At 38.3% G+C, this 22,001-nt stretch overlaps 1 protein-coding gene across 4 annotated transcripts in view; it reads right to left on the bottom strand.

Moving 5' to 3' along the window:
- The window catches only part of ANKRD11 (ankyrin repeat domain containing 11), a 1,020,931-nt gene that overhangs the window by 109,665 nt on the left and 889,265 nt on the right, over positions 1-22,001 (bottom strand). For 3 of the 4 annotated variants that reach the window (XM_053690514.1, XM_053691096.1, XM_053692364.1), the window contains 2 exons: positions 5,497-12,398; positions 5,320-5,361 (listed from right to left, as the gene is read on the bottom strand). In XM_053690514.1, coding sequence (XP_053546489.1) covers positions 5,320-5,361; positions 5,497-12,398 — 6,944 coding nt within the window. The remainder of the gene's footprint in view (positions 1-5,319; positions 5,362-5,496; positions 12,399-22,001) is intronic. The other variant, XM_053691658.1, reaches the window with a different exon arrangement.

Here is a 22,001-nt window from a genome sequence, read left to right as displayed (position 1 = left end):
GCAGCAGCAGGCTTCTTGGCCTGTTTACCCTTGTTCCAAGCCTGGTTAGGTCTCCAGACTGACTTGGATAGGGCAGAATTCCCCTCTTGCTTCGCAGCCGGGGAAGAGGGACCACCCTTGAAGTTCCGAAAGGAACGAAAATTATTTTGTTTGGACCTCATTTTATTTGTTTTATCCTGAGGGAGGGCATGGCCTTTCCCTCCAGTGATGTCTGAAATAATCTTTCAGTTCAGGCCCAAATAGGGTCTTTCCTTTGAAAGGGATGTTCAAAAGTTTAGATTTTGATGACACATCAGCAGACCAGGACTTAAGCCATAATGCCCTGCACGCTAAAATGGCAAAACCTGAATTCTTTGCCGCTAATTTAGCCAGTTGAAAAGCGGCATCTGTAATGAAAGAATTAGCCAGCTTAAGGGCCTTAATTCTATCCATAATATCCTCTAATGGGGTCTCCATCTGAAGAGCCTCTTCTAGAGCCTCGAACCAGAAAGCAGCTGCAGTAGTTACAGGAACAATGCACGCAATAGGTTGGAGAAGAAAACCTTGATAAACAAAAATTTTCTTTAGGAGACCCTCTAATTTTTTATCCATAGGATCTTTGAAAGCACAACTGTCTTCGATAGGTATAGTTGTACGCTTGGCGAGAGTAGAAATAGCTCCCTCCACCTTAGGGACCGTCTGCCACGAGTCCCGCATGGTGTCAGATATGGGAAACATTTTCTTAAAAACAAGAGGGGGAGCGAACGGTATACCTGGTCTATCCCACTCCTTAGTAACAATGTTCGCAATCCTCTTAGGGACTGGAAAAACATCAGTGTAAAAAGGAACCTCTAAGTATTTGTCCATTTTACACAATTTCTCTGGGACCACTATATGGTCACAGTCATCCAGAGTTGCTAATACCTCCCTGAGCAACAAGCGGAGGTGTTCAAGCTTAAATTTAAAGGCCATGATATCAGAATCTGTCTGAGGGAGCGTCTTCCCTGAATCAGAAATCTCTCCCTCAGACAGCAAATCCCTTACCCCTACTTCAGAACATTGTGAGGGATAAAGCTACTAAAGCGTCAGAAGGCTCAGCATTTGTTCTTAACCCAGAGCTGTCACACTTTCCTTGTAACCCAGGCAGTTTAGATAAAACCTCTGTGAGGGTTGTATTCATAACTGTGGCCATGTCTTGTAAAGTAAACAAAGTCGACGCACTAGAGGTACTTGGTGTCACTGGTTGTGACATTTGGGGAGAGCTAGATGGCATAACCTCATTTCTTTCTGTCTGAGAATCATCTAGCGCTATATTTTTAAGTGCTATAATATGCTCTTTAAAATTTATAGACATATCAATGCAAGTGGGACACAGTCTAAGAGGGGGTTCCACAATGGCTTCTAAACACATTGAACAAGGAGTTTCCTTGATGTCAGACATGTTAAACAGGCTAGTAATGAAACAAGCAAGCTTGGAAAACACTTTATTCAAAGTAAACAATACTTAGAAAAAAACGCACACTGCAAAACAGTGTAAAAAAGTAGTAAACTTTTCGAAAATTTTTACAGTGGAATCAAAGCCTTAGTAAGATTGCCCCACCAAATAAACGATTAACCCCTTAATGGAAAAACCGGATTGACAAAACGTCAAAAACCGGTATAAAAACGTTCAGCACCTTGCCACAGTTCCGCTGTGGCGCCTACCTGCCCTTAGGGATAGATTTGTGGGGAAAAAGCTTCCTTTAGGCCCTCAAGTACAGCAGGACCCTCCGGAGTAGAAGCTGGATGTCTTGAGTGTAAAATAAACTGCGCATCTGAGGCACGAAAATAGACCCCTCCCACCTCACTCGATGTCAGTGGGGCCTAAAAGAAACACACCAAAGTGTTTCTAAACTAGCCATGTGGGTTAAAAACCCTTAAATAAGCCATAATGAACCTCCAAAGTCCCTCAAAACGTTAATCTCTTAATAAAAAACGTTTTTCTTATAAGTGTCACCAGTAACAACTTAGCCCTTTATGCAAGCTGGGATTCCATACTAAGCTTACCCTTCCCTCATGGGGATACTGTCAGCCTTTTCTAGAATTATCACAGTCTGTCTAGAAAAAAATTGACTGAATATACCTCAATGCAATTAGCATGCAAACCGTTCCCCCAACTGAAGTTTTCCTGTACTCCTCAGCCTCTGTGGGAACAGCAGTGGATCTTAGTTACAAAGTGCTAAGATCATCATCCTCCTTGCAGAAATCTTCATCCCTTTTCTGCTAGAGAGTGAATAGTACACACCGGTACCATTTAAAATAAACTTTTTCACCACACTCACTTTACCCTTCCTATTGCTTAGAACCGGCAGAGAATGACTGGGGGGTGGAGCTAAGGGTGGAGCTATATAGACAGCTCTGCTGTGGGTGCTCTCTTTGCCACTTCCTGTTGGGAAGGAGAATATCCCACAAGTATTGGATGAATCCGTGGACTCGATACATCTTGCAAGAGAAATAATTTCAATCTGCCCCCCACTAGCAGAACTGGATTGAGGTCCGCACCTTCATGCAGACTTAGGGGCTGGCTTTTGCTTTTTTTTATAAGGCTTGGATTTATTCTAACTCAAAGATGGCTTCCAATTGGAGCCAAAGTCATTAAGGGAAGGAGTGGTTTTCTGTTCTCTATTCTGACGAAAGGAACGAAACCAATTAGAAGCTTTAGATTTACCCTAAGACTTTTTAACCTGGGGCAAAAAAACTCTCTTCCCCCAGTAATAGTGGAAATAATAGAATCCAGCTGGGAACCAAACAAATTATTACTTTGGAATGAAAGAGATAGTAATCTAGATTTAGATACCATGTCAGCATTCCAAGATTTGAGCTATAAAGCTGTTCTAGCTAAAATAGGCAAATACATAGATTTAACATTAATCTTGATGATATAAAAAATAGCATCACAGATAAAATGATTAGCATGTTGAAGTAAACAAACAAAGCTATGCAAATCAGAATCTTTTTCCTGATGTGCTAAGCTATCTAACAAAAAGTTGACGCAGCCGCAACATCAGCCATAGAAATGGCAGGTCTGAGAATATAGCCAGAATATAAATAAGCTTTCCTTAGATAACATTCAATCTTCATATCTAAAGGATCCTTAAAAGAGGTACTATCTTCCATAGGAATAGTAATATGTTTAGCAAGAGTAGAAATAGCCCCATCAACCTTTGGGACTTTTTCTCAAAACTCTAACTTAGCTACTAGCAAAAGGATACAGGAACAAAAGAAGTACTAGGCTTAAACCATTCCCTAGCAATCATATCAGAAATAGCACCAGGAACAGGAAAAACCTCTGGAGTAACCAAAGGAGGTTTGTAAACAGAATTTAATTGTTTACTGGATTTATTATCAAGAGGACCAGACTCCTCAATATCCAAAGTTATCAATACTTCTTTTAACAAAGAACGAATATACTCAAACTTAAAAAGATAAATTGATTTATCAGTATCAATATCTGAAGTAGGGTCTTCTGAATCAGAGAGATCCTCATCAGAGGTGGCTATGTCAGTATGTTGTTGGTCATTACAAATTTCATCATCATTACGAGAAGTTTTAAAAGACCTTTTAAGTTTATTTGAAGGCGGTATAGCAGCCATAGCCTTCTATATCACATCAGCAATATAATTTTTCATATCAACAGGGATATCATGTACTTTAGATGTTGAAGGAACAGATACTGTACTAGCACTAAAAGAAACTTTTTCTGCATGCAAAAGCTTATTATGACAACTGTTACACACTACAGCTAGAGATATAATCTCCACTATCTTACAACAGATACACTTAGCTTTGGTAGAACTGTTTTCAGGCAGCATGGTTCCTACAGCAGCTTCTGAGACATCTTGTAATATGTAAAAGAAAAAATAACATTTAAAAAAATATCATTTCCACATATAGCAGTTTCAGGAATGGGAAAAAAATGCAAATGCTAAATTAACAAAAAAGCAAAGAGCATAGCCCTCTAAGCATAAAAAAGGCAAGGAGCATAGGAAGTGGGGTAAAATATAAATACATTTTTTGGCACCAAGAATGACACACAACGCAAAAGTAAGTTGAGAAATTATTTGGTGCCAACAACCATCCGGAAATGACTTAACTTGCACTTAGGCGCTTAGTGTTAACCACATGTAACTTGCGTCAAACACAAATCTGCGACAAACAACCTAGCGTCAACTAAGACGCCGGAAATGACGAACTTGCGTCATTATGGACGCATATTCGCGACAAACAATTCTCGTGCCAAGAATGATGCAATAAATAACAGCATTTTGCGCCCTTGCGAGCCTAATTTGCCTGCACGTTTTCAAAGAAAAAACAAGTCAAATCGAAATAAAACTATACCCCAGGTAAGAAACTTCCTAAAACATGATTCCCATAACAAAACTGCCAGACTGCAAAGGGAAATACAAATAGACCTGACTCAAATATAAGTAAAATACATATATTTAAAACTTTATATTAATACATAAAGCTCCAAACCATAGCTGAGAGTGTCTTAAATAATGATACATTCTTACCGAATGACACCCATCCACATATAGAAGATCGTCAAACCAGTACTGAAAACTATCAGCAGAGGTAATGGTATATAAGAGTATATTGTCGATCTGAAAAGGGAGGTAGGAGATGAATCCCTATGGCCGATAACAGAGAACCCTTGAAAAGATTTCCCGCGAGGGAAACCAAAAAAACCAATAGGCGATACTCTCTTCACATCCCTCTGACAAACACTGTACTCTGAGAGGAATTGGGCTTCAGAATGCTTAGAAGCGCTTATCATAGAAGAAATCATCAAGCACAAACTTACTTCACTACCTCCATAGGAGGCAAAGTTTGTAAAACTGAATTGTGGGTGTGGTGAGGGGTGTATTTATAGGCATTTTGAGGTTTGGGAAACTTTGACCCTCTTGGTAGGATTGTATATCCCATACGTCACTTGCTCATGGACTTTTCCAATTACATGAAAGAAAAAACTGAAGAAAGGGGGCAGTTTGCAAAGGCATAGATACAAGGTAATTACAGAGGTAAAACATGTATTATTATAACAGTGTTGGTTATGCAAAACTGGATAATGGGTAATAAAGGGATTATATACATTTTTAAACAACAAAAAATCTAGTACTGACTGTCCCTTTAAGACTTAACACAACAAGAAAAATGTTTAAAGGGATATGAAACCCAATTTTTTTTTCTTTCAGGATTCAGATAGAGCATGCAATTTTAAGCAACTTTCTAATTTACACCTATTATCAGTGTTTCTTTGTTCACTTGTTATGCTTTGTTGAATGAGAAGCAATGCACTACCTGGGTTCTTTGCTGCGCCTGAGCTTTCCTAGATAAACCTTTCTGCAAAGGATAACAAAAGAAGGAAGCAAATTAAATAACAGAAGTAAATTGGAAAGTTTTTTTTAAAAATTATATTCTCTATCTAAATCAATAAATTAAATTTTTTGGGTTTCATTTCCCTTTAATACAACTCACCACAGGAATGTGAAGTTTGCTGAGAGGTTTGCCATCCAACAGATAGGAACCAGTATATGTAACGTATTCTGCATAACACTGTGGAGCCTGGGGAGTGATGTAGCAAAGTATCTTGCGCTTCTCCTCAATTTTTTTCCTGATCTGCAAATACTCAAAGTATGGGTTAGCTCTGTCACTGTGATATGGCTCAATGTCATCCAGCTTTATAGCATCAACAATTGCAGCCAAGGTCTGCTGAATCATCTCTCGAGTCTGCTGGTTGGTGTTGCTTATTTGCTGTTGCAGCTGATTGGGTTTATGCAATTTTCTCTTGCGTGGATACTGTGTTTGTGAGTCGTCTTCATCAGTACCTTTACCCTTAGAGCGAGTGGAAGTTGTAACTGTAGTGATGTCTTTTTCCACTGGAGAAATATTTAGTTTATTCTGATTGGCAAGCATCTGAGCCCTATTACGGGTCATACGTTGAGGGATCTCTTCTATTTTAGGTGGTTTTGGAATATCAACTACTATAGCTTTTGGTATTTGATCTGAAGATTCTACAGATGTGTTAACCTGGGTAGCGATCACTTGGACAGTAAAACCCTGTTCAACATTTTCTTTTGTTGTAAATTCAGGTGTAGCTTTCACATCAGTAGTGTCAGCTGTTGCTAAGCAATTCTGCTCTAAGTCGTCCGCAGACTGAACTTCATCTGTTTCCATCTTTTTAGGCGGTGAAAGGGATATAAATGGGGTTGGACAGTGTGACTCAAAAATGGGCTCTGAAGTACTTTTTTCAGCATCATCCAAAGTTTTATCAGCCAAAACTTCATGTTCTTTAGTTTGTGTTAGGGGCTGTTCAGCTACCATACCACTAGGCTCATTAGGTGTTGGTTTACTGGGTTCCATGTCATCAGAACACATCTCGCTTATGCCCATACTGTGGTCGACCACTGAAGAAATAGGACTGGCTGCCAATATACAATGTTTATCAGTCATTTCAGCATCTGTATCTTCTTTGACTGGAAGAGGAAGCTCTGGAAGTGAGAAAGGGCCAAGATCTAAATCATCTACAGCTATTGAAAATGGATCAGACCAAGGTACTGCTTCCTCTTGACTAGATGTGTGAAGGTCACCTGACTCTACGTAATTGTTTTTAACAGTACTCAATCCATCAGCAGGAGTTTCAGCAGATAAGCACACTGCCTCGGAAGACGGCTGTTTTGGCTCTTCAGGCAGAGGTTTACAATTAGTAAAGAAAGAAGTCAGAGGAGTAGGAGACATGTATGCAGCTTCGTCATCTTGAGGTGGCATAACTTCATCAACTTCATCTTTTAATTCTCTAGGAGCAGGTTCAGATAAGGGATATGAAATTGGTGATACTGGATAGGGAGAATCTGAAGAAATATAGGGAATTGATGCAGCAAGAGATTTCTCAGATGAGCAAAAATGTTTAGGTGAGATTGCAAACCTTTGTGGAGATTTTAAAAGATCAGATCCAATTGCCTGGCTGCTAGCATGTTCTGTAGAGTTATTTATGAGGCTAGGTGGCGTTACAGATTCAGAGTTTCTTGTTGTTGGACTAGTCCACCCTAGGTTATCATCAGCCATATTAGTATCAAAAGTATTTTCCTCAACATGTGGCAGATAACCAGATTCTGCAGTAGGTGCTATAAATGCAGGTTCTGGAGATAAGATAGTAGAATCTGTATGTGGAGCACAATAATTAGTTTCACTTTGTATGAAAGAAGTTTCACGGGGAGCAAAACTAGGTTCAGAATGTATAGAAAAATTTTGCTCAGGTGGCAAATATGTTGGTTCTGCAGGCATGAAATCTGGCTCTTGAGTTATAAATTCTGACTGCTGATGCATAAATCCATGATCTTGTGGTAAATAAGTTGTTTCTTGGGGCATAAATTCATGTTCTGCTGAAAAACTATTCTCATTTAGGGGAAAATCATCTTCAGACTGTATAAAATTTGAATTTTGTTGCATAAAATTTGATTGAGGTGGTGAAAAACTCTGTTCTTGAGGAAGAATAGATTCTGTTGCTTGCTGAGCTTCAGAATCTGAAGGAATGCCAATGTCTGGAGGAACTGCGCTATCAGTGGAAGGCTCCAAGTGGCCATCTCTTTCTGAAGGAGATGATTTTGCCTGCACACCTGAATAGATACGGTCTGGTGAGGATGCAATATTTCCAATATCTCCAGTTGCACAGTTAACATCTTCAACAGCAGCTCTGTATTCTGGTGAATAGTAACCTGGAGACAAGCAGGAAAATTTCTCTGTGGAGAGAAGTGGTAACTGCACCTTGTCATCTAGTAACAACTGAACTGGAGAGTTAAAACTAGATGAAGCAGGAACACTCTGCTGTCTAAAAAGCTTCATTTCTGAAACTGGAAAATCATCCTCAGGTGCCCTTCTTATATCAACAGACACAGAACGACTACGGTTTGAAAATGAAAGTCTAGTCGGAGTTTGGCTTGGATTTTCTGATACAGCACAAGACGTATTAGAAAACCTGTCAAAAAAAGATGGTGAGCATGCATTCATAGACATGGCAGACACAGGCAAGGAATGCTGAGTATCTGAACAGTCAAACATCAAATCTGGATAGTCTTCGGTGCTACATGAAGGTGTCCTAGGTGTCTGCATAACTTCCTCATAGCTTGGACAAGAAACCACAGATGTTGGTGTGGGAACTCCTGTAGGCCTGCTCTGATCTGGTCTTGGAGATGCAGTCAGCACTTCTTTTATTTGTGGACCATTTAGCCAATCTTTAGCATCATTTCCAACTGCAGGTTGGATTTTATTTTCAGATGTGGTTGTGTTCAAACAGCTTAACTCCTTAGACTTTTTCTCCTTCTGTAGACACTCCCCAATTAACTTTTTTGAAGTCCCATCTAAGCTTCTTTTGCGTATATCTTCAGACTGTTTTGTTTTATCTTTTGATTTTGGGTCACCAGAACGATGTCTCATTTTCTCCATTTGTTTCATTCTTTCTTTGTGACGTTTATGCTTCTCCTCGATTTCAACATCTTTCTGGCTAAGCATTCTTTCAAAGCTGGTCATCATCAGGTCTCCATCACCCAGAAGTTTTTCCTTAGGCTTACTGTCTCTCTTGTTTGTTTCTTTAGCCAGGTTTAATTTTTCATTTCCATTACTTATTTTTACAGATTCTGTCTTATCTTTGTCAACATTTTCCTTAGCTCTCTCCTTTATTTTGACTTCGCCAAATTTAATCACATCATCTTTTGCTTTTTCTTTGATATTATTCATCTGTGGAGGATCTCTTGTCACTATTTTTTGCTCATCTCTGTGATTCTTAAAGAACGCCTCCAAATGCTTATCCCTGTGCTTCTCATCTTTACTTTTATCCCTGTGCTTTTCTTTCTTTTTTTTTTCTTTTGTAGAGGAAATCACACCATACATCTTTTCCTTGTCAGATTTCTTAGAAGCTTCTTTATCAGCTTCATACTTCTCCCTCTCTGAAGGAAACATGTATTCCATATTTCTGTCTAAATCTTCCTCGGCCTCTGTTTTAACGGTAAATGAAACCACAGCATCACCATCTGGTAGAGGGGATTCTCTTTCGTACTGTACAGAGATTAGAGAGTCTTTCCTACTGTAGGAATCTTTAATATCATCCAGATTCTCATTCTTTTTCTCAGATTTCTCTTTTCTTAATTTTTCCTTCTCATGACTTTTCTTAGAAGAGGAAGAGGAGGAAGAGTGTCTGTTTCTCTCTTTATCTTTGAGCTTTTCAGCCAAGCATAGCATAGGGACTGAATCTATAAACCTTTCTCCCACTGCATCAGTGCCTGACAAAACAGAAGTTTCTAAAAATATTTGTGTATCTTGACCTCTGTCTGTAAAACTGTCTGAAGAGATTTCACTGATTTTATCGTTTGAATCATCTTTATAATCATTCAAAGCCTCCTCTTCTAATTTCTCTAATAAGCTTTTTTCTGAATCTCCTTTTGAGAATTTTCGATCTTTAGAATGATCCCTATCAACTTTCTCTTTGTGCTTTATTTTTACTTTCTCTTCAACAGGATATTTTTTGTCTGCTTTGTCTTGTCCTTTTTTAAATTTCTTGTCTTGATTTGAATCAAGAGACACACGATCTTTGCGATGCTTTTCCAAAGATTCCTTGTCCTTTTCTTTGTGTTTTTCGGTGGTGTTCTTATCTTTTTTCTCTTTAGTAGCCTCATTTTGCCCTTTCTCCTTCTTACGGTCTTTTGGTTCCTTCTCTTTCAGTTTCTCACTATAATGCTGTTTGTCAGAATGCTTCTTGTGTTTCTCAGCCTGAGAGGATTCTTTCTCTGCAACTACTTCCCTCTCATGATAACCCTCTATTCTGTGTAAATCACTACTGAATGAGTCTGCAATTTTAAAGCTAGCTATAAATTTCTCATCATCTTCACTCTCATCTGTAAATATATCAGCAATGTTATACCAGTGTTTGCCTTTTGTTTTCTTATCATCTCTCTTGTCATGGAAATCTTTTTCCATAGTTAAATTTTTCTTGTCAGTTTTCTGATCAAGAGAGGTTTTCCTGTCTTTGTGCGAATCCTTGTATTTCTCTTTAGGCTCTTTTTTCTCTTTAGATATTTTATCATTTTCCTTATCTTTCTGGCTTCTATCAGTAGCTACCTTATCTATTTTCTCTCTTTCTGAGTCTTTGGATTTTTCACGGTTTCTCTCAGATTTGAGTTTTTCCTTCTTTTCTTTTTCAAAAGCATCTTTTTTATCTGTTTCTTTACCAGAATTATGTCTTTCCCGTGTTTCAGAATTTTTAGGAATTATGTCTTGTTCAAGTTTTTCTTTGAAGTATCCCTCACTTACATAATCCTTTGGATCTTCTTTGTATTGATCCTCTTGTTTTATTTTGTCTTTACGTTCTTTGCTCCCCAAAGAATCCCTTCTTACAGAATCACTGGATTCTCTCTCTTTTCGGTTTTTGTTACAATCAACAGAGTCTTTCCTTTTCTTTTCGCACTCTGCCACAGAAGTTGGGGCACCTTTATATTTGTCATTCTGGTCTTTCTTTTTATCAGAAGTTTTGTCAGAAAGGTCCTTCTCTTTCCTTTTTGTGATGGCATTATCATTTTGTTTATCAATATATTCTCTTTTTTCTTTACTTTTGAAATCCTTTTCTTTGTTTTCCTCCTTTACTGATTCAACAATTAGCTTGATAGGGTCATTTTTACCTTCTTTATAGTCTGCTTCCAAGGAATCCCAGCTATCCTCTGCTTTGAAGTCAAATGAAGTAGATGATAGTTCTGAGAACCACATATCATGTTGATCATCTGACATGCTGTACTTTGTTTCCTCATCTAAAAACTGACTTTTGTTAAATTCCTCAAAAGGCGGTGGTTCCTCTTTGTGAGATTTTTCTTTTTTGGCTTTTTCGTCTTTAAAATTTTTGTCTTTATCATTTTTGGAGTTTTTTTCATCTTTAAGGTCATTTTTCTTTTCACTTTTTGATAACTTGTCCTTAGCTTTTTTCTTTTTTTCTTCTTTATGAGTTTTGGGTTTTTCATCTTTGGGAGATTTATCTTTGATATTTTTTTCTCTATCTACTGTATTTATTCGGTCTCTGTCCTCTCTTAAAGTTTTGGAGGTATCTTTGCTATCTTTTTTTTTCTTTCCAAATTTATCCTCTTTGAGAGCTTTAACACTATCATCTTTCAACAACCATTCATTTTCATCAGATTTAATCTTTAACAGCTTGTCCTCTTTCCTGAGATGCTCATGATCAGGTTTTAATACTTTTAATTTTTCTGGGACATCATCCAGAATTAAGGTCTTTTCACTCTTTTGCTTGAAGTCATCATAACCAAAAGATAAGCATTTTAGGACCTTAACATCTTGTCCAGACGGAGTCTGCCCTTTCTCCTTTGATTTGTGTTTATGCTTAGTTTTATGCTTTTTCACAACTTTTCCCTCTTTGTCTAGTTTTGGAATTACACCTTCCACCTGTGGATGAAATTTATTTTTCTCATATATGCTGTTGTGTATATTGTTTTTTTTGTGCTCCAGTTTCTTTATAACCTGCTTTACAGACTCTAAACTAGAATCTTCAGAGGTATAATCTGATTCGCTGCTCTCATGAGTCCTTGTAGAGTCTGATAGTGAGCAAATGTATGACCAGGTCGGAGAGGAAACTGTTTTCCAGTTGTCTGTCCTCCAGTGTTTAGAATGCTGGTCTGGGATATTGGCATTGTGCTTCTGTGATGCTAAACTCTCTTGTGAAGAAGCAGATGATGCTGATGAAGAACTAAACAAGGAAGGTTCCTTTAGTATTAATGTAGTGTCTTTTGCACAATGTCCACTTTCTAAAGAATGTCTATCATTTTCTATATCACTCTCCAAGTTCTCACTTTCCGACTCAGAAGAACAAAAAATGTTTTTTTTCCCAAACCTAACTTCTTTATTTTTTGTGTCTTTCTTCCTCTTTTTCTTCACTTTGTTTTTCTCCTTGTGTTTTGCTACAGGTTGCTCCCTGGTTTTATTGCTTGGCAGGACTGTGTGAGCTGAAAAATTAAATGTTTCACCATCTCCTACAGATATGGTATTATCCTCATCTGATGTATCTGACAAAATTCGCCGGGCGGCTTTCTTTGGTGCTGTATTTTTTAAATAATTTTTCACTTCCATTTTAGGTACTGAAATTAAGCTTTCTATTTTACCCTCCTTTCGAAATTCTTTTTTTAGTAAGTGTTTGTCATCCACTGGAGGGACACGATCTTCTTCATCATCTTCATCAAATTCGTATTCATCTTTTAGTGGTGTATTAGTTTTATTAGCATTCCGATGTTTCCTTTTGGGTTTGGTGCCTTTTTCATATTCAGAATCTGTATTGTTCCCATCAACAGAGCTAGATGGTGCAAATGATGGTGCATCCTCCTCTTCAGAGCTTTCTGTAGGAAATAAAGGTATGAATAAATAATAATTTACTGAAAACAGTTCAATTATAAAAACATGTTAAAAACCATACAAAGCTTTTTTTTTTTTACTTTGAATCTAAAATTCTCCTGCTAACTAATCTAATCTATTATATATAATAGTATATATTTCTCTTTCACTATCAGGGTTTGGGCATTGACATGCCCTTTAAGCGGTATTAGAAACTAAACAGCTGGTGAAACTGTTGGGTATGTTTGGATATTGTTATCTATTTCACTTCAGCATAGAAGAGGGAAAACAAAACCCAGGTGAAAGTGGTAATAATGGAAACTAATTTAACACTGGAGTAGACTTTCACAAGAAGTGTAAATGAAACATCAATTATGATTGTCATGTGCGAGATTAAGCACATTCAGCTAAACAAATGACAATTAAAGGGGACATGAAGTCCAATTGTTTTCTCTTTCATGATTCAGATAGCGCACACAATTTTACACAACTTTCCAATTTAGTTCTGTTATCAATTTTGCTTCATATTAGATAACAGATCTAAATTGGAAAGTTGTATAAAAAACAGGATTTATGCTTACCTGATAAATCTATTTCTTTCCAGATATGGTGATTCTACGGCTTCATCAATTACTGTTGGGAATACCACTCCTGGCCAGCAGGAGGAGGCAAAGAGCACCACAGCAAAGCTGTTAAAGGGACACTCAGCTTAAATTAAATTTTCATGATTCAGATACAGTATGCAATTTTAAACAACTTTCCAATTTACTTCCATTAAAAAAAATGTGCACAGTCTTTTATATTTACAATTTTTGAGTCACCAGATCCTACTGAGCATGTGCAGGAATTCAGACTATACGTATATGCATTTGTGATTGGCTGATTGCTATCACATGGTACAAGGGGAGTGGAAATATACATAACTTTGAAATTTGTTATAAAAAATCTACTACTCATTTGAAGTTCAAACTAAGTGCTATTGCATTGTCTTGTTATCTTGCATTTGTTGATTATGCAAATCTAATGTGTTGACTGGTCATTTAAGTATCAATTCCCTTCCCCCAATCCCTAGTCATTCGACCAAAGGGAAATGGAGAAAAAAGGAGTAACACAAGGTGTAGAGGTGCCTGAGGTTTAGTAAAAAAAATAACGGTTTTGAAATAAAGGGTGGGGTCGTGGACTCACCATATCCGGAAACAAATAGATTTATCAGGTAAGCATAAATCCTATTTTCTTTCCTAAGATATGGTGAGTCCACGGTTTCATCAATTACTGTTGGGAATCAATACCCAAGCTAGAGGACACAGATGAATAGGGAGGGACAAGACAGGTAGACAGAAGGCACCACAGCTTGAATAACCTTTTTCCCAAAAGAAGCCTCAGCCAAGGCAAAGGAATCACATTTGAAAAAGTATGCAAGGGAGGCCAAGTTGCAGCCTTGCAAAACTGATCCACAGAAGCTTTATCTGTGAAAATCCAAGAAGAAGAGACAGCCCTCGTGTAATAAGCCATAACTCTCAGAAGACTGCAGCCTTACAGTCTGAAAACAAACTTCTCAACCAGAGAAAAGAGAAATAACAGTAGCTTTCTGATACAGAGAAAACGAACAAAAAACAGAAGAAAAAAATATTAAGTACACACAACATTCAAATTGTGCACACACGTCCCTCAACATATAAGAATGAGGACACAGAGAGGGAACAACAAATGCCCAAACAAAATTTCCACTTAGGATAAATAACCGCCTTATCCGAAATAAGATAAAGCGAATCACACTGCAAAGCCGAGTGTATCTAGATAGATTCAAAAATTGTGAACTGGGTGGAATGCTGGCTTAAGGACAGAAAACAAAGTGTCTTAGTAAATGGAGTTCATTCAGCAGAGGGGGCTGTTAATAGTGGTGTTCCTCAGGGGTCAGTTCTGGGGCCTGTTTTGTTTAACATATTTATCTGCGATATCAGCAAAGGGCTACAGGGGAAAGTATGTCTCTTTGCAGATGATACAAAAATTTGTAACAGAGTGGATTGGATGTTCCAGGGGGGGTAGACAAAATGAGAAGTGATATACAACAATTGGAGGATTGGACAAACAACTGGGATCTAAAGTTTAACACAGCAAAGTGTAAAATAATGCATTTAGGGAAGAAAAATCCAAATGTTAATTACAGACTCAATGACACTTTACTGACTGTTACAGATGAGGAACAGGACTTGGGAATTATTATTTCAGATGATTTAAAACTTAGTAAACAATGTAGTAATGCAGCGAGTAAGGCTAGCAGAATGCTTGGATGTATTGGTAGTGGTATTTGCAGCAGAAATAGTAAGGTTCTTATGCCACTTTATAGATCATTAGTTAGGCCTCATCTTGAGTATTGTGTGCAGTTCTGGAGGCCATATCTTCAGAAGGATATTAACAAACTTGAATCTGTGCAAAGGAGGGCTACCAAAATGGTACATGGTCTAAAAAATAAAACTTACCAGGATAGGCTCAATGACCTAAATATGTATAGCTTAGAGGACAGAAGGGAAAGAGGTGATATGATAACAACGTTCAAGTACATTAAAGGGTTTAGTAAAACTGAGGCTGTGGGCATTTTACATAAAATGGAAAATTCAAGAACAAGGGGTCATGAGCTCAAGCTAAAGGGTAGTAGATTCAGGAGTAATTTGAGGAAGCACTTCTTTACAGAAAGAGTGATTGATTTATGGAATAAACTTCCTCAAGAGGTAGTAGCAACAAACACTGTGGGGGACTTTAAAAATGCATGGGACAAGCATAAGGCTATCCTACGAACTAGATAAGTTTATACTGTTAGGTAAGGTCGGGCAGACTTGCTGGGCCTATGGCTCTTATCTGCCGTCCATATCTATGTTTCTAAACTCTCAGAGCAGAAAATATTGCAAAAAAACCCCAAAAAAACTTCCAAGATAAATAAAATCTATGGAATGCCATGGCTCAAACTGAGTCTGCTGCAAAAACTTAAAACCAAGGCTAAAACTCCAAGATGAGCAACAGACAAAGGCCTGATACTAACCAGGGTCTGACAAAAAGATTACACGTCTGGCACATCCACCAGACACTTGTGTAAAAAAATAAAATAAAAAAATAACGCAGAAATATGACCCTTCAGAGAACTGACTGAAAAACTGTCCACCAGACGTTCCCAGACAAAGAACAAAACCCCTAGGAATCCTGACCCCACTTCAAAGAGTAGTCCTGGGATTTACACCAATCAGGGAATTTACTCCATACCTTATGGTAAAAATTACCAGAAATAGGCTTGCAAGCCTGAAACATGGCCAAATGACCGATTCAGAAAAACCACGCTTAGACAGAACTAAGCATTCAATCTCCAAGCAGAAAACTTCAGAGAAAACGAAAGTTTCATGAAAGAATGGACCCTGAATTAGAAGGTGCTTCCTCAGGAACAACCACCAAGGTGGAAGAAATACATCTCCGGAAGGTCTGTATACCAGATCCTGCGAGACTATGCAGGAACTATTAAAATATTGATGCTCACTCCCATTTGATACGGAGCAATGACTCGTGGAAGGAGAGCAAACTCAGGAACAGGGATGTCAGACTGAAATCCACATGACCGCCAAGGTATTTAACAGAGCAGCCTGCTGATCTCTTTACCTTTAACATAACTTGGAAGCTTGTCATACTGCCATCTACAACTCCAGCACCCACCATTTGAGGGTTAACCTGGAGAACATCTCCGGGAGAAGCGCCCATTCCCCGGGATGAAAAATCTGACTGCTCAGGAAGTCTGCACCCGGCATTCACTCCTGAAATGTGAATAAACGAATGAAAGCGTCCGCCCACCGAATAATCCATGCCAACCATATCAAAGGAACTCCAGATTCCTCCCAGGTGGTTAATGTAAACCCCTGAGACGAAATTGTTCAACTAGAACCTGAAAAAATGGTTAATACAACGGAGGCCAAGCCATCAGAGCATTGTAGATTGCTCTCAACTCCAAGATGGTTATGGGAAGAGAAGACTCCTCTCAAGTCCATAGTCACCCACCCAACAGGCTAGCGACCGTGGTCACTTAATCAGGAAGGTTTCCTGAAGCATGTGCCCCGAGACAGATGCTCCTGAGAAAACCAAAAGATTCTGGGGTATAAGGGCAACAATCCCGCTACCTCTGACAAGCTAAGCAAGCGATCTACCACTAATTTCCCTCTCTGATCCACAGGGAAGAATCTCATGTCGAAAGATCTAGATCTATCCTTCGACACAGAGCCACAAGATCCCCGGTCCACTATCTGAACAAGCATAACAGCAGTCTCTCAGATGGAATCGAGTAAAGGGATGATTGTCCAATGAAACAACCATCAGACCAATTAGCTACATACATACCTACTGAAGGGCCCAACAGAAGAGCACTGAAAGATACAAGAAGAATCCTCTATTTTCTGATGTCTGACAAAATATTTTCAGAGATAGGGAAACTAAGATGGTCCCTAAGAAAACTACCCCTGTAGCTGGAACAAGGGAACTCATTTTCAGATCCACTTCCCATCCGTGGGAATGAGAAAAGACAACAAGATCTCTGTATGATAGTTTGGTGGTTGAAAAGATATCGCCTGAACCATTATGTTGTCCAGGAAGGGCACCACAGCAATTCCTGGAAACCTGATCACTGCCAAGATAGCCCCCTCTGGGAGCCGTAGCAAGGCCAAAAGGGAAGAGTCACAAGCTGAAAGAATTTGACAGAAAAGCAAAACTCAGGAACTAAAAATACACGTCCCCCAGGCCTGGGGTCATCATGAACTGATCCTTTAGGACCAAAGGAAGAATAAAACCACTGGTTTCCAATTTGAAAGGACGGTACCCTGAGACAACTTGTTGAGACACTTTAGCTCTGCCATCGTGTCAAGGTATCTGTGAAGATTATTAAATAATTTATGTATATATATTATTTAATATATATGTATATGGCTGTGAACACCAAATGATTCATTTATTTGTAAGACATTAAATGCTTTGGCTGACCACAGTTCAATCCTCCCCCACTCAATATGCAAAATTACAATACATCCAAATGAAAAAAAAAAACATTTTATTCTAATTAGATCAGGCAGTTACTTTAAAGCAAATATTAGCATTTTGGAACCCTCAGATGTGTATGCCCAGAATGAGTGATAAACATATCAGACCCTGTAAAATAAACAGACATGGCCTAAGTGTATGCAAGCTATTAAGTGCCCCTGTTGTGTAGAATCCATGAATTCTAGACATTACGTCTAGATCAAAATATAAGCTGACACATGTGATAATTTAACACAATGGCTCACTAAACTCTTTTGAAGCCTAATTATATGCAAGAGTTAAACATCTCCTGCTGACTGAATACACAGAACGTCCCATTTTCCAGATGTGGTGAGAACTTAGTTTTTAAATAGCAGAATGTATACTTAAAAAGTCTGATTTGTCTATAATTTTCAAATATATTTAAAATACTTAAATAACACACACACACACACATTATATATATATATATATATATATTGATCTGGGAAATACTATATTAAATAAATATTTGCTGAGCTGATAAATACAAGTAAATGTATACATGCTTGACATCTTTCCTTTGTTTTATAGACAAGATGACATTAGCCATGAACATGGATATATGTATTCTAAAATTGTTGGGAATGTGAAATATGCTGTGTTTGTATGAATATATGCCAGGATTTTGAATGCTGTGATTTTGGGGGAGAGCGAATGATTGATAGTGTGGTTGTTTATCATTATGATAAAATACTGATGTTTCATATTAAAATAATCAGGATGAATGGTGTGACATGATCCAATACACTTGGAACACGTGACTTGTTAATATAAAGAAATTATAGTATTTTAAATAAACATTTTTAAAGAAATGTTTTTACTGTATATACTGTTAAAAAATGAAACTGTCTTGTCTGCTGCCCCCGATGGCCTAAATCCAGTATTACAGTCAAAAGGCATTTGACTGTTAAAAATGAAATTTCCCAGAAAACCAATCAATGCTCAGCTTCCGGAGGGCCAATCATCCTAATTTCACAATGATTAAAATAAAAAGGGGTGGGACTAGATTGCAAAATATAGTCCCAAGCAAGAGAGAGAAAAAAACCCCTCTGTGCTGAATTTTGGACTGGAAAAAAAAAAACTGCTGCGATTCAGTCTATTATAAAGCAACCTTGGCATATCTTTTTATCCATCTTGCAAAATTACCTCTTTCAATTTATGAGGCGAAATTGGATTGATTGGAGAAACTCTGGAAGTTAAAACATTAATTATGTTGGTAATGTATGACGGTTGTTTATCTTTAATATTTTAGACAAAAGGTAATTGGCAAGACTATAGTCAAATTGCAGTCAGTAATTGTAAAAACATAATTTATGTAATAACTTACCTAATAAATTCATTTCTTTCATATTGGCAAGAGTCCATGAGCTAGTGACGTATGGGATATACAATCCTACCAGGAGGGGCAAAATGTCCCAAACCCAAAAATGCCTATAAATACACCCCTCACCACACCCACAATTCAGTTTAACGAATAGCCAAATAGTGGTGTGATAAAGGAGTAAAAAGCATCAACAAAGGAATATGGAAATGATTGTGCTTTATACAAAAAAAATCATAACCACCATAAAAAAGGGGTGGGCCTCATAGACTCTTGCCAATATGAAAGAAATAAATTCATCAGGTAAGTTCTTACATAAAGTATGTTTTCTTTCATGTAATTGGCAAGAGTCCATGAGCTAGTGACGTATGGGATAGCAATACCCAAGAAGTGGAACTCCATGCAAGAGTCACTAGAGAGGGAATGATAAAATAAAAACAGCCATTTTGCTGGAAAAAAAAATCCACAACCCAAAATATAAGTTTATTCTCATAAATGAAATTAAAAAACTCAAACATAAGCAGAAGAAACAAACTGAAACAGCTGCCTGAAGAACTTTTCTACCAAAAACTGCTTCCAAATAAGCAAATACATCAAAATGGTAGAATTTAGTAAATGTATGCAAAGAAGACCAAGGTGCTGCTTTGCAAATCTGATCAACTGAAGCTTCATTCTTAAAAGCCCAAGAAGTGGAAACTGATCTAGTTGAATGAGCTGTAATTCTCTGAGGCAGGGCTTTACCCGACTCCAAATAAGCTTGATGAATCAAAAGCTTTAACCACAATGCCAAAGAAACGGCAGAAGCCTTCTGACCTTTCCTGGAACCAGAAAAGATAACAAATAGACTAGAAGTCTTCCTGAAATATTTAGTGGCATCAACATAATATTTCAGAGCTCTCACCACATCCAAAGAATGTAAAGATCTCTCCAAAGAATTCTTAGGATTAGGACACAAAGAAGGGACAACAATTTCTCTATTAATGTTGTTAGAATTCACAACCTTAGGTAGAAATTTAAATGGAGTCCGCAAAACTGCCTTATCCTGATGTAAAATCAGAAAAGGAGATTCACCAGAGCAGATAATTCAGAAACTATGGCGACATACAGAACATAATTGAGAGGGCTAGGTTAACTGGGCCTCCCCACAATATACACAGGTATTAAAACCTGAATCAGAGGAAACCCCCTCTAACATATCAGAATCCTCCATAACTCAACTAAGTAAATAATGGACAAAAAACAACTGGCACCATACACCCTTAATGGCTGGGGCACGCACCACCACCTAGGACCCAGACAGGCAGAGAAACAGATCCTCTCCACAGACGCTCGGTCAGGAATACGGATATGGAAAGCAAAAAAACATAATTTATGCTTACCTGATAAATTTATTTCTCTTGTAGTGTATCCAGTCCACGGATCATCCATTACTTATGGGATATTAACTCCTCCCCAACAGGAAGTGCAAGAGGATTCACCCAGCAGAGCTGCTATATAGCTCCTCCCCTAACTGCCATTACCAGTCATTCGACCGAAAACATGCAGAGAAAGGAAAACCATAGGGTGCAGTGGTGACTGTAGTTTAATGGAAAAATTACCTGCCTTAAAGTGACAGGGCGGGCCGTGGACTGGATACACTACAAGAGAAATAAATTTATCAGGTAAGCATAAATTATGTTTTCTCTTGTTAAGTGTATCCAGTCCACGGATCATCCATTACTTATGGGATACCAATACCAAAGCTAAAGTACACGGATGACGGGAGGGACAGGCAGGCTCTTTATACGGAAGGAACCACTGCCTGAAGAACCTTTCTCCCAAAAACAGCCTCCGAAGAAGCAAAAGTGTCAAATTTGTAAAATTTGGAAAAAGTATGAAGAGAAGACCAAGTTGCAGCCTTGCAAATCTGTTCAACAGAAGCCTCATTCTTAAAGGCCCAAGTGGAAGCCACAGCTCTAGTAGAATGTGCTGTAATTCTTTCAGGAGGCTGCTGTCCAGCAGTCTCATAGGCTAACCGTATTATGCTACGAAGCCAAAAGGAGAGAGAGGTAGCCGAAGCTTTTTGACCTCTCCTCTGACCAGAATAAACGACAAACAGGGAAGACGTTTGTCGAAAATCCTTAGTTGCCTGTAGATAAAATTTCAGGGCACGGACTACATCTAGATTGTGTAGCAGACGTTCCTTTTTCGAAGAAGGATTAGGACACAAAGATGGAACCACAATCTCTTGATTGATATTCCTGTTAGTGACCACCTTAGGTAGGAACCCAGGTTTAGTACGCAGAACTACCTTGTCTGAATGAAAAATCAGATAAGGAGAATCACAATGTAAGGCAGATAACTCAGAGACTCTTCGAGCCGAGGAAATCGCCATTAGAAACAGAACTTTCCAAGATAACAACTTGATATCAATGGAATGAAGGGGTTGAAACGGAACCCCCTGTAAAACATTAAGAACTAAGTTCAAACTCCATGGTGGAGCAACAGTTTTAAACACAGACTTGATCCTAGCTAAAGCCTGACAAAAAGCTTGAACGTCCGGAACTTCTGACAGACGTTTGTGTAAAAGAATGGACAGAGCTGAAATCTGTCCCTTTAAGGAACTAGCGGATAAACCCTTTTCTAAACCTTCTTGTAGAAAAGACAATATCCTCGGAATCCTAACCTTACTCCATGAGTAACTCTTGGATTTGCACCAATATAAGTATTTGCGCCATATCTTATGGTAAATCTTTCTGGTAACAGGCTTCCTAGCCTGTATTAAGGTATCAATAACTGACTCAGAAAAACCATGTTTTGATAAAATCAAGCGTTCAATTTCCAAGCAGTCAGCTTCAGAGAAATTAGATTTTGATGTTTGAAGGGACCCTGGATCAGAAGGTCCTGTTTCAGAGGTAGCGACCAAGGTGGACAGGATGACATGTCCACTAGATCTGCATACCAAGTCCTGCGTGGCCATGCAGGCGCTATTAGAATCACTGATGCTCTCTCCTGTTTGATTCTGGCAATCAATCGAGGAAGCATCGGGAAGGGTGGAAACACATAAGCCATCCCGAAGGTCCAAGGTGCTGTCAAAGCATCTATCAGAACCGCTCCCGGATCCCTGGATCTGGACCCGTAACGAGGAAGCTTGGCGTTCTGTCGAGACGCCATGAGATCTATCTCTGGTTTGCCCCAACGTCGAAGTATTTGGGCAAAGACC

This window comes from Bombina bombina, chromosome 1, assembly GCF_027579735.1.
Source record: "Bombina bombina isolate aBomBom1 chromosome 1, aBomBom1.pri, whole genome shotgun sequence".
Classification (NCBI taxonomy): Eukaryota; Metazoa; Chordata; class Amphibia; order Anura; family Bombinatoridae; genus Bombina; species Bombina bombina.
This window is presented reverse-complemented; position numbering and strand designations above follow the sequence as displayed.